Source organism: Melospiza melodia, chromosome 4 (genome assembly GCF_035770615.1).
Source record: "Melospiza melodia melodia isolate bMelMel2 chromosome 4, bMelMel2.pri, whole genome shotgun sequence".
NCBI lineage: Eukaryota > Metazoa > Chordata > Aves > Passeriformes > Passerellidae > Melospiza > Melospiza melodia.
The window spans coordinates 16,898,928-16,912,801 of NC_086197.1; the positions used below are offsets into that span (position 1 = coordinate 16,898,928).

The 13,874-nt window shown below is 42.8% G+C and overlaps 1 protein-coding gene across 7 annotated transcripts in view; it reads right to left on the minus strand.

The window, feature by feature from the left end:
- The window catches only part of CAPRIN2 (caprin family member 2), a 33,219-nt gene extending 22,042 nt beyond the window's left edge, over nucleotides 1–11,177 (minus strand). For 6 of the 7 annotated variants that reach the window (XM_063154041.1, XM_063154040.1, XM_063154039.1 and 3 more), the window contains exons 1-6: nucleotides 10,787–10,850; nucleotides 9,745–10,007; nucleotides 8,012–8,074; nucleotides 4,872–4,958; nucleotides 2,750–2,988; nucleotides 1,292–1,374 (exon numbers count right to left, since the gene is read on the minus strand). In XM_063154041.1, the coding sequence (XP_063010111.1) occupies nucleotides 1,292–1,374; nucleotides 2,750–2,988; nucleotides 4,872–4,958; nucleotides 8,012–8,074; nucleotides 9,745–9,993 (721 nt within the window). In that variant the 5' untranslated portion in view covers nucleotides 9,994–10,007; nucleotides 10,787–10,850. Of the gene's footprint in view, nucleotides 1–1,291; nucleotides 1,375–2,749; nucleotides 2,989–4,871; nucleotides 4,959–8,011; nucleotides 8,075–9,744; nucleotides 10,008–10,786; nucleotides 10,851–11,154 lie in introns of those variants that run through there. The other variant, XM_063154035.1, reaches the window with a different exon arrangement.
- Nucleotides 11,178–13,874: the final 2,697 nt, after the last annotated feature.

The window sequence follows — 13,874 nt, forward strand, 5'->3', positions numbered from 1 at the left end:
GTGAACAAAAGCTTAACTGTACTGTGAGAAGCACTGTCCAGTTTGCTACTCTGTGCAAACGAGAGACAGCAGCTGAAAGTACAGAGTAAGACCTCAGAAGTAACAGCGATTCTAGAAATTGTTTCAGAGGAGCTGCAAACAGGGCAGCCTTGAGAACAGGAAGAACTTTCAGTGAAAGATCACTCCTTCCAATGACAACCACACAAACAAGAATTGTAAGCCAGAATTTACTATTGCTATAAAAAACTGTCTTCCAAGGCAATGAACACTAATAAAACAACCTAACAGCATTATCTGAAGTCTAGCTTGCACACAAAGGGATGCAAGACTGACACTAAAGGGACAGAGATACTGATAAACAATCTATTCATGTCAACAGATACAAGGCTAAGGTTACCAGCCTGCAGCAATCCAAGCCTGCAGTTTGTCCACAACTACATGGGAAGATTTAACACCTAGCTGTCAGTTCAGCTACCTCTGTAGAAATTAAACAGATCACACTAATGCTCTGTTCTAACAGTTACTGACATTGTTGTCATAAACACAACAAGCAAGAGCTGTTTGCAATAGAAAGACACTACAACTCAATTAAGGGCAGTTTCCTCACAAGCAAGTTGTAAATAGGAACACAATGTGTATGTTGGCTTACATCCAGGGATTTTGGAACTGTGCCACAAATGGAAGATCTGTAGAGTCCTACAGATTTTGGTGTGCTTGAAAAGCAAGGACACTTCCATTACATCAAAGAAAGACTGCAATTGTGCACGATGAGAAATCCCAGCAAGTTCCATTAACAGCCTGTGTGGTATCCTGCACTGCAGGGAGACAACAGGTATGAGTCTAGAACTCCTACAAAGAAAGGAGACTCTTCAATGCTGTGGAACCTTCAGCCCAGGGCCAATGAAGCTTTGTAATACATCAGGGTACTCAACTAAGCATTTCATGGCTGGGAACTGTTCCAAGCTTAACCCATTTGCACATAACAAAAAGCTTCCCACTGTTCTGAAAGGTATTCATGCATCAGGTTTTGAATTGCTACCATCAGTATTTCTCAAAAATATGCTAGCATACTAATTGAAAAGTCTTGACTGGAAAAGGAAAGCAGGTGGCATTGATTGACCTGCACTTAACTGAACTAGGAACAGCCATTCATCCTTGGATAATCAAGATACACACATCACCTGAAAGTGGTTAATTTGGTGACCTTCCATGTGTATTCACTGGTTTTAAGATGTTTAACAAGCACACAAATTTTAGATCTTTAAGTTATTTCTCTAGATGAGACACTCACATGTTGTTCCAACCACAGGTTTCTCACTTCCTTCTAGAAGGTCCCAGAAATAGAGAGATGATTGCTCCATCTGGTCTTCAACACTGAAACAAATGACAATTTTACCAGGTAGAACCACAGCCAAAATCAAGTGCTGCACTGTCCCAACATCCCCTCATTTTACAACATTCACTAGTGTCCAACCTTCACTTATTTCCTGCACACACAGAGTGAACATAAGCCCTGAAATCACTGGAAGCAATTCAGTTGTCTCTGTCTGAACAGGATTTAACCTAGAAAGCCTAACTTCTTTTGTTGGTCAATATAGAGATCCTAAGCACTGTCCCACAAAACCACATGGCTGAATTTCATTACAAGTCAGGGTTCCCAAACAGGACAACAACTGCTGTTTAATCAGCTGGTCCCTTTTACTGGATGGACTTGTACAGGTGCAACCAACAATAGCTGCCATTCTCGCTGACTAGCAGCTCCTGGGAAACCTTACTATAGGTCCAAGATCCACCTCCTCCAGAAGATGGAGTTTTCAGTGCACTGCCATGAAACACAGTATCCCAAAGGAAAGGATTAAGCTTCTTGTAGAAGTAATACCATAAGAGTCAACTAGAAACAAAGTTACTTCATTGGGATGAGACACTCCTGTTGTGTAGCTTTTTATAAGCAGCTGTTCTTTGGAAGCAGTTAACTAAAGAGCAAAGATTAGGCAAGTCTAGTGTATGACAAGTGACTGGAATTTTGAGGCACTTAAAGAATTAGTCCATAGTCAAGCATGACTTATCCATAAAGTGTCTCAGCTTACCACCTAGTAACTACTTATTCCATATTCAAATAGAATTCTTGCTGCACTACCCTACCAGACAGGCTGTCACACCAAGCATGAGCCATCACAGCACCAGAGCAGTGCCACATGAGCACTGACACTGACATTACCTCTCTAACACCATGGTGACATGCATGACATTTAGTGCAGAGGTATCAAAAACTTCAGGCAATTTTTAAAAATCACTTTAAATCTAACAGCAAGAGCACCTCAGGAGCACCATGTTACATTCCTTGGAATAAAGAAGCACACCTGAATCATCGATGTAAATGGAATACAGAAAGAGTTCTGATTTAACTGCACTTTTTTCATTTCATGAGCAGTGAGACCACAGAGAAACAGCACATCCCCAGGCTCCCTGCTAAGGATGGTATTGGACTGTGTCCCCTCAGTCCCACAGGGAGATGTAAAAGGGCAAAGTCTGTCTGCAACCTGCACCTGAGGCTGTAATTACTGCAGCTTCCCTCTAAAGCTCCAACTGAGGTAAATCTTTACATTCCTAACCTCAGACAAAAGCAAGTGTACTGAAGAGAATGTTCACATTACAAAACATGGTATTTAAAGACACAGCAGTGTCAAACAGAGGACATTTACCACAACAATTGAAGCATACTAATAGACAAAAATCCCCCCGGACTTACCTCAAGTTCTCATTTCTTTCTGGACATGTCAGTTTTGCAAATCTTATGAGGTAGTCTAGTTCTTTAGAAGGCAGGTATATTGCACCATTCACACCACCTTTGAAATCTTTCTGAACATGCTCTTGAGTGAAGTTCTGTAGCACATACTGGACTTGAAGTATCGTACGCAGCTTCTTCTTCTCTGCTTCCAGCTTCAGTAGGCTCTCTCTCCTCTGAGCCTTCTTCTGTGCTTTCAGCAGCTATTTTAAAGCAAAATCCAACAAACACAATTTAGGGTTTAATCCTGTTTACTAACAAGATTCTAGGACAAAACACTGAGCTCTAGTACTGATTATCCTACAATGAGGAAACCAACCATTCATTTTGGTTTAGATAAGCTCCTAATTATTCAGATATCCAGAATTTTTTAAGCTCCTCCTTTGGAAGAGCTCTCCATTTATCTACTAATCATCTACACATCTAACTTTCAGTCAAACTGGATACTGGTAGCTTCACTTGTGATATGCCTTTGTGATATCTAGACCCTGATTATGCATGCTAGTGGTTTTACTGTAACAGATTGTACAGAAATTGATGGAATTGATACCAATGCATCATTCCAGGCCTAGCTGACCTTTAACATTTACCACAGAGTTAGAGAGGCAGAAGTTATCTCAAGTCTCTCCTAGTAAGACAACTGCTCTTCACTTCTGAATATCCCAGCTTAAAGGATACAGCAGAATCCTACAATCATTTCTGTTGGCAGAAGGCTAAAGCACTCATTAAATAAGCAACAACATGAAATTACAGAACACAGAGAATATGCAGTCAAGCCTCTCATCATGCACTAACAGAACTACCCAGCAGAAGCCATCCAAGTAACTGGAGAATTTAAAATGCCTCAATATGTGTCACAATCTATGAAAATTTTGTTCCCTACAACACACTGCAAAGGATGCAAGGATGCTGTTGCCAGAATGGCCCCTAGTGTTCCAGTAATGGCTATTGACTGTAGAATCCATACCAGCAGAAGCACAGCCAAGTTAAAAACAAGGTGGGTTAGCCTTTAAATACAGCATGAATTCAAGAACAAACATGAACTGGTAGAATGCTGGATTACTTAAAACACCTGCACAAGGATACACTGGGTCACAAGGTACCAGTCCTTCAGCATTCTGTAGAAATAATGCCAGAACAGTGACTAATCATGTTTAGCTTCCCTACCACTACCTTGGATCAAATCTTCTATAAGTGTAGAATTTGCTTGAGCCAAGAGACCAGTATCTCCAAAGATAAAACACTTGCTTGCATAAAAATAATGTATGGAGTGGCTTAAATCCTGAACAAAGACCTAAATAAAGCACTAAATCAGTGTCTTGCCACTATTAGAGACAGCTATGGCAGATTGAGTAGCAAACTCCACAAGCTTCAGGTAAATTTTACTGAGGGATGCACTCTTCATTGAAGTCAAAGTGATTTAAAACCAACACTTTCCCTCACCAGAAGCAGTAAAAAATTCATTTTGGAAGGAATCTTGGGACATTGTCTAGCCCAGCCTCCAGAAAGGGAGGGAATCAAGACCAGATTGTTTGGAGGACAAGGAATCCAAGGACAGATTTTACCACTTCCCCAGGCAGCTTGCTTCTAATGTTTAATCACCCACTGAGTGACCATTTCCTCCTACCTGTTAGCATCTATTTCAAGTAAAGATCATTGCTTCTCCTACCACACCTCAGCAAAAATCCCAGCTCCACCCTCTCAGTATTTGCTGTCTGAAGGATAATTGTGCATCTCCTGGCAAGCCTTCACTTCACCAGGCCCAACAAGCCCAGATGCTCCAGGCTCTCCTCCCAGGTCTCATTTTCCAGGCCCCAGCCATTTAGGGACCCACCACTGGAGTCCTGAAGCCTCTTTAGCCTTTGCCTACCAAGTGATCAGAAACAGACAACTGGTTAACAAGCACCAAATAATCAGTTCTCCTTAATCAACTGCTCCTCATATGCCTAAGTTTCACTGCTGCAGAGAAACCAGACAGGAACTTCCTAGCAAGGGGTACACTGGAATAGAAATGTAGCCATTAAAGTAGTAGCACAAAGTTCTGCAGTTACCTCCTGTCAATATAGAGGAGAATAGTTATACTTACATCTTGGCTAAGCCCTGAAAAAGTCTTGTGAAGCTCCTTGGCAAATTCCAGGTTGTGCACTACTTCATCGTATTTCTCTACTGCCTCCTACAAAGGAATAGATAAAAAAATGTATTTTTCATGCCTAAACTACTGATTGCAACTCTATTGCCTTGTACTTAAATTCTCATGGTGAAGTTGTCATTCGGTGTGTTCTTCTCTGAAACTGTAGCTTTTTAAAGATTCTGTGTCTGTGGCTGGTCCTTTAATTGCAAATATCATTCACCTGTAACTGAGATGCAGTTCAAAGCCAGCTCATACCACCAGACAGATATCCTACAAGTTTGCCTATATAGGTCTTGACAATCAGAGGTAAACAGCTATTTAAAAATCAGACTGGTCTAAAAATCCAGAAGGAATACAGGAGAAATTCAGCACAGATCTTCTACCTTCACGCTTAACTGAACACCTTTAAAGAAAATTTGCTCAAACTTTAGAAATATATACACAAGTCACACTTCCAGAAATAAGTCTTTGCAATTTAGTTCCCACAAAAGAAGCCATGTTCCTGTCTTTACTAATGACTTAAACCAATATTTTACTGGCTAGTCTTCAAAAATAACTGCAGTGGATTATTAATTGCATTATGATATACCCCATTTTAACGGGTTAATTAATTTCTCCAAGTTCCCTTGACAGCTCTGAAGATAGCAAAATGCTGTAGTCCAGACATGCTGCCCATATCTTCACACCACAAGGCAAGAGTAACAAGTTTAACTCCAGTTGTTCACATGTGCTTTACACCCAATCTGGTTTATGCTCCTGACATATCACAGGTTTTTCTAGAACAGGCCCATCAGTCTACCATAAAGCTCGTTCACAGCAGTGTTAGTGTTTCATCAGTGCAGTGACAAAAAGCTTAATCTATTGTCCCAATAAGATCTGGGCCATCTGCAAATTCCATATGTGTTCCTAAGCAAATGGAAAACAAGTTACATATTCATTTGCTCAGTTGGATTGCTCAGTTCCTTTTATTCCCCTGTTTGTCACATACTAGACACCACCTGGACTAAATGCTACTCAACACAAAGTGCAAGCTCTCACCTTGGTGGTTTAGGTTTGTCTTCACACAATTTACCAAGCAGCTTTGAAGTACTACTTAGCAATTCACTTAGCACTTGAGAGAATGACTTCTAAGAATCCAATGCCCACACATTTGAGGAAGACTCACAATTAACACCAACAATTTACTAGTCAGGTTACAGTAATTGTGCTTCTAACAACACAAATTGCAGAGTAAAACTCTGCACCTGAAAACATCAGGAACAGCCACCACTGCTCTCATGGCAGGCTGCACCTCAGCCCACAGGAAAGCAATAGCTTTCTTCTGTCACACCTGTTATTAACATTCATTAACAGCACCTTGGAAGAACAGCACTGAGGAAAATCTGCTCAGCTTGCAAAAAGCACAAGCTGCTGGAAGCTCCTCATTCTTGAAACAAATGTTTCCTAATGTAAGGCTAGCACACACATTAGGTCTGGCAGGCATGCACAGTAAGTAATTACAGCTTAATCCAAATTGCTTGCAAAACAAGTTCATCACCAGACATGCACTTCTTCCTCTGTGTGAGAAAATTAAAGTTATAGATGACAGCAAGTTATATTAGAACACCACTGTATTATAAGGCAGTTGGTTTCTTTAGCTGTTAAGATCTATTAAGCTCTACTCCAGCTTCAATTTGTACATACACCACAAATATGCCTCTGAAAGTTAGAAATGTAGTATTTCTGTATCTTAACCACTGAAGCACGGGACTTTACAAGATGGTTAATTAAATATTGAATGCATATGTGCTTCTACAATGGTAACCTCCATTATAAAGGCTGAATCCAGTTCTTCATTTTAGTAGCCTAAGAAACTCCAGAAACTGGGATGAAGACACTAAAGTTGAAAAGTGAAGCCCAGCTAGGAATACTAAAAACCAGTAACCAAGTTAATGCCATTTTCCAAACACTGTCACCTAACAGCTTTTCACAGTGCAGGGCATATACCAAAGCAGTCAATACATCCAGGACTATTCCAACTTACAGAACATTGTTCAACAGTCTCACTGCTCATGGCAGCAAACAGATTGTGAAGAACACAGATGATCTAAACACAAAAGTTTCTTGCCCACCTGATTGAAGATTGAGTTGAGAGGAATTGAAAGGTCATCAACCTACTCCAAACCATTAGATTTAATTCATTTACTTTTGCACTTGATATGGCAAGACACCACATCAGATTTTGTGGCTAAGCACTAAGTGACAATTTACTCCAACAGGTTTGTTCTGCTTCTAAGAAGGTACCATTTTCCCCCTCTTACCCCACTTATGTCTAACTCTTTCACAAATGATTCACAGTAAGAAAATAGAATTTGTGTTCTCAGACTGCTGCACTGTGATCAAGTTAGCAATCAGTGACATTTTTCCAGCTAGTTCATTAGCAGGATCAGCACTATCACTGAAGTGTCAGTACTCCTCATCAGATAATTACTCTTTAACATGTGTCCACTACATTTTAAAAATGTGACTCCTGGATTAGTAGAGCAATAAACTCTTTGGATTATGTGACACTACTACTCAGCTCTGCTAAAGTTTTCAAGTTACAGAAATTTGGTTTCAGATCTAAAATCCATTCCAGACCAAGACAAAAAAGAGCCAGCACTATCAGTTATATTAACAGCTACTTGTAACCAACAGCACTGTGCAGACAACAGGCAATTTCAAGTAATAGCTGCTAATGAAGAAATCATGAGGATTAATTAGCCACCTCAGAATTCTTGAGGCTTAGGTTCTAACACTGCACTGCCATATAGCTCAGCTGTACACAGTTACCTCATTAAGAAACAGAGGTGCAGAAGCACTGAAGCTGAAAGTCTACAGAGCAAAGATAAACAGGGATCTTCTGTTCCTTCAGGGAACACCATGAAGGTTAAAACAGTCAATGGAGCTTATGGGCTCAACATTCAGCCTGATAACCAATAATTTGCTAATTTGGTTTTGTGAAAAATACCTTTAGGTGCTGCTTCTAGAAAAACACATCTCCTTCAGCAACCCATCCTTCCTGCCAGATCAGAAGGTTTTGAGGCCTTCCACTCCTGCATAAAAAGCAAACTTACCAACTGGTCTTGATTGAGGGCTTCCCCCTTCTTCAGACGATCTTTGTAGTCTTCTAGTTTGAGCTGCAGAAAATTCAAAGTAAACATTACACAGTAATCAATTTAAAAAGTAGGCAAGGGGTATGAGTGAAATGCTGTAACATAGAACAAAAAACCTCCTACTTCCTCTTGTTTCTGAAGAAAGGAACACAGAGTTTTACTATGCCTTTGATTTGGCAATTTCAGTCTGCAGGACTGTCTACTTCCTTTCCCTAGCACTGATCTTTCAGTTCTTACTTGCTACTTTTGTTTCATTTAGCAACTATTAATGCATTGATCCAAGATCTTTAAATGGCTTCAAATACATCCAGTGTCCTTGTTTAAGGAAGGCTTGTTTAGCTTTCCCAAGCCAATGCTGGAATTTAGTCATATCATCCTTGAATAATCCTTGTTACGTCTTTCAAAAATTTGGCTTTAGTTACATCAAAAATTTATAGCCCTGTTCCCTAAGAAAGTTAACAAGTGTATTTCCAATATACCAAAGCATTCTTTAAATGCTGATGTAAATAATACAAAACAAAACTATTTGGTATTGCAAAACTTTTTTAGGGAAAAGAAAGGTGACTTCACTGCCATGAAATCAAATACTATTCCATGTGTGTATCTAGAGCTTCACTGGCACAGTACCTATAGGAGTGCAAGACTAGGAATACTTTCTACTTATTTTACTAAGTCACAGTTTTATTTGCTGATAAGGCCATACTGTCATTCATGCGAAAATCAAAGGTACCAGAGAAATCCACAAGAAGAAGCTTCCTTGGACAGAATCAGAATACAACCCATAGTTGTTTAATCATAAAAAGGAAACATGCTTGTCTGATGTTATTCAAAATCACAGCATGATGCATGACATGAGACAGCAGTAATACTGCATCTCCTGCAGGAGGACCAAGTCCCCTAAGCACATGGACAGATGTCTGATCTACTCTCTCTCCTTGCCCTAAGACATAACTAAAAGCTTTTCAGGCATTTAGAGTAGCACAACATATTCATACAATTGCTTTACTTGTGATCCTGATCCAGCACTGAAAGCAACAGCACCTTCACATCTTTTATCCTACAGAAAATAACATTCTCTCAACTCAAAGCCAAGCACACAGTCACCTGCCAATCAACTGAAAAGCCTTAGAATGCAGAAGTCTGATTAGCCCCAGCTACAATAATTATCTCAGTTATTATTGTTACTAACACTGTTCTGTTCCCCCAGCCTCAGGAAAGCAGAGCTTAAAATGAGTGATCAAGTTTTGGACAATTTCTGTACAAAAGTTTTCCAGTCAGTAACATTAGCCTGTATTTAAAATATGTAAGTCAAATATTTATGCAAAATAAAGGGCAATACATATTTAATATAATCTGACATTTCTACTGAGGAAATGTCAGACTATATTAAATACGTATTCCAAAGAGAAAACACTTGCTCTAACTTCTGATTTTACAAACAATTTACATCTAAATTAATATCAGATGCATATAATTGATGAAGGATCTCTGCAAGACTATAATCACGTTTAAATCAGATGCAAGTTTGTTCTGAACTGATTTGGTCAAGAGAAGCATCTTCAGTTTTGATCAACATACATTAGCTCTCTATATACACACATAACCTTATTCCAGCAGTTAAAAATAATAGAAATAACATGAAATATTATTTTAAAGGCAATAAGCTTTAGTATCGGGCAAGAAAACCGAGTTACCTTCTTCTTCTCGATGTTCCTGATCTTGTGTTTGAGGCAGATGAGCCCGTTGTCGATGTAGATCTCGTAGGCCTGCGAGGGAGAGGCCGCCGTGCTCAGCGCGGACTGCAGGGGGCTGGCGGGAGCCGGGCTCTCCCCAGCCGGGGTCACCTGCTGCTTGGCCGCCTTCATCCTCTTCTCCTCCCCTTCCTCCGACCGGCCTGAAGGTGATGATGGACGATGGAAAGGGGCTTGGGAAAGCCGCACCATTGAAATGGATGGAGCTGCAAAGAAATTCTCTTATTTAGCTCGCTCACACCGTGCTCCCCCCTTTTCAAGTTACGTCTTTTCTTGTCACAGAACATTCAGCCACAAAACTGAGCCTCGGGAAGGAGCGACCACAATTTTTCCACGCTTCTCCCTGCCTTTCAAAATATCTGTAGCAAGAATTTCAGAGCAAGGCAAACTTCGTATTGTTAGCAGCCTCCCCACCCATGCAGACACCAAAAATCCTTTACATAGGCAGAATTAGGCAGCACAGGGGATGATTCCAGAAACTCAATATAGTGACCATATAAAACTAGGCAGGTTTCCTGCACACATTACCCACAGGGGGAAAACTGCAAGCAAGCAATTGCAAATCACACCGCCAGCCCGGCATCCGGGCTGCAGCCTGAATGAAAATTTAGAAGGGCCATGCCTGAAGCTATAGCCCCTCTTCTTCTCTATTCTCTTAAATCTATTTCACCCTTTCATGACCTCTGCAGCAATCCAAGCGAGAACTTACAGTCAATTCAATTAAAAAAAAAAAAAAAATCTACACAGACAAATAGAAAAAAAAGAAAAAAAAAAGAAAAAAAAAAAGAAAAAACGTTTGATAAAGCAAACTAAGCCAGCTTAGTTACAACAGCATCATTCTTCGTGAGGAACTGGTCCCTGCCTACACCCATCCCAAAAAACGTGCCTGTGCCACGGCAAAACATCGGCTACCATTGGAGGGGCCGTAACCTTGAGCAGAGTTTCTGCAAGACATGCTCGGCCACCCTCATCTTCAACTACTTACGGACACCTGCTCCTGGAAAGCAATGACACCACAATTCTGCCTGCCCGCCGCCGGGGAGGCCGCACCACATCACCCCAGCGGGCAGCCAGGGCAAATCCTGCCTTTCCCCGGGACAGCCTCCGCCGCCGGGGGAGCCGGGACGAGCCCTCCATCGCGTCCTTGCCAGGGATGGCCAGGGAGCTCCTCCCGGGGGGAGAAGGGCACGGCCGCCACGGCTCCCCGAGCGGGGCGGTGGCGGAGGAGCGGGGAAGGGAGGAACAGCGGCTCCTTCCTGCCGGGGATTCGCCTCCTGCGCCTCCCGCCGCGCTGCGGGGCCCGCCGGCCCCACACCGCCCGGCCGGCTCACTCTCTCCCGCCTCCCCGCTCACCTCGGTGCCCGCACACGCTCAGGCCCGCCCCGCCGCCCGCCCCTCGCCTCATATAGCGGCGGGGCGGGGCGGCTCGGCGCCGGTCACCGCCCGCTCCCAATGGCCGGCGCCGCCTCACCTGCCTGCCCGCCCCGCGCCGCGCCTGGAGGGCGGGCCCGCGGGGCGGCTCCCCTGAAGGTCGGGGCGTCCGCCCGGCGGCTGTGTGGGATGTCCTGGGCATCCCAGGAGCGACAGAGCAATCTCTCGGGTGGGGTCTGCTGCTCCTGCAGGGACCTGAGTGACGAGCGTCCGGGGAGAGTGGCCTTGTTACCGGCTTCGTGGGGAAGGGAGGTCAGGTGTGACACTCCGCCATGTGCCGTCCGTGAGGGCGAGGTTTGGCACGGGGCCCTGGCAAAGCCACGGTGCGCTGTCGCATGGCGTGGATCGCAGCGGCCTGGCACCACAGTGAGCCCGGGGCAGGCGGGCAGCGCTCCCCGAACAGCTCCACACAAGGGCTGCATCCTCCCAAGGCAAGGGCATCCACTCGGCCCTTTCAGAGCCCACTGTTCAGTCACACCCTGTGACAGTAAAAGTGTTGGTCTGTGCTTGTAAACCAGCTCTGAAGGGCTCCTCTGGGCCCGTAAAAACTCCTGGAGGAGATCTGCAGGACTGTGGGTCATCTTACATAGCAAAAAAAAAGTGAATGTCCTCTAATAATCACAGAATTTATTAGATTGGAGTCCAGCCTATGACTGAGCTGTACACTAGACCGAGACACTGAGTGCCACACCCAGCCCTTCCTTACCACCTTGAGGGACATTGACTCCACCACCTCCCTGGGCAGCCCATTCCAATGTCTAATCACCCCTTCTGAGAAGAAATTCTTCCTAATGTCCAACTTAAACCTTCCCTGGCACAGTTTAGGATTATCCTCTCATCCTATCCCTTGTTACTGGGGACAAGAACCCAATTCCCCACCTGGCTACAACCTCCTTTCAGGCCCCCCCTGTTTCTCCTTTTCTCCAGGCTGAACACCCCCATCTCTCTCAGCCACTCATTGTAGGACAACCCAATGCCACCCAACCATGTAAACTCTTGATAACTACTAAAACCATTTGAAGCTAATTGAATATAAATTAATCACAAAGAAACTTCTGTTAAGCCCTCACAATCAATGCTATGGAAGGCTGGAAGACTAGGGAAAACAGACCTTCCGAAGGTCAGAGGACTAAGCTGGAAATCTGATTTCTGTGTTTCTGGTTTTGTGGCCATTACCACAAAGAATAAATAAACTATATGGCAAGTTCATAGCAATCCTGAAATTTGTGAAAGTAATGAAAATAGAGACATTTTGAAAGAGAGAAGAGTGAGTTAGTGAGGAAGGATTGCAAAGACGGGTTTTACAGAACACAAGATGTATTTATGTAGTGCAATGGATGGATGAGAGAACAGGGGAGGTAAGGTTATACATAAGAAAGATTGCTTTTTAAAATAAAACAAGCAAATGATACATGATTCGAACAATAAGGAGAATTCACAGAGTATCACAGAATCAGATTCAGCTGTATGCAACCACCTGTAGCATCCACAATCTTGCCGCTTCTCAATGTGTAAAATTCTTTAATCACATGTCCCAAAAGTCTACATTTTTTTAAAGCCCTGGCTCCTAGAATGAGGTTGCTTTGTGAGGCAGTTTTTATGACTGAAAAGAAATGCTAATGAGAAAGACACAGCTAATGAGAAATCCTGTGTCTAAGATCAGCAGTGTGCTCTGAGAGTCCTTCCAGTAGATTTCTGTGGGGTTTTTGCAAAGCTAACGCGGATGGGCTAGATCCTTGAAAAGTAATTATAAAATGAATGATCAGTTAATGCATTTGTTAATAATGAGTCATAATTAATGTTCATACACCTGGGACTGTTCTGTAAGTCATAGTTACTACTGACAAACTGCTTCATAGTGCACTTCTACAATTATTTGTATAAAAGAGGAAAAATCAAAAGGAAAATTCACACAAGCCAAATCCATATTTAAAATCAAAGAATATTTTAATTTCATTTTAAAAAATAGAGAGTAGCTAATTGAGACTAATGCTATATACATTTATAATATATCTGTGATCTCTAGAGCGCTGTAAAGAGTGTACTAATGTGGTGAGGTCAAGCCCAGTGAAGTTAGGAAATGCCAGGATTAAGCACAGCCTAAATTAATTAAATTCCATCTTGCAGATCCATTGTGAGATCATCTCTAAGATGGTCATAGGTTATGATAGTCAAGCCATGCATCAGTCATAGCCAGGGGGATCTGTGCCTTTTTCTCTTAGGATCAGAACGAGAATACACTCTAATGGCTGAAGACAATTGTTCTGTTCTTTTTGTCATGTTTGATTGATTCTGCTTGACCCCTCCCACTGGGACTGCCCTAATTTCTCCCAGTCTCAGAAGTTCATCCAGCTCTCATTTTTCTCAGATTCCAATTCCCACTCCTGAACCCCAGGCTCAGTCTTCCTCCCCAGGTCTGCACGTTGTCCAAGTCACAGGCTCCTTTGAGAAGGAGGATCTCCTTTGCACACAGTTCCAACCCTTTGCCCAACCACTTCCAGTTTTCCCACCTGACTCTTTATCCAGCCCACTGAACCCCTCCCTAATGCCAGTGACACTCAATGCCAGCTGTGTCCCGCCAGCTGCAGTGGGCCAGCCCACAGCCAGCTGTGGTGAACATTCACCCCCTGCCATCCCTTCTG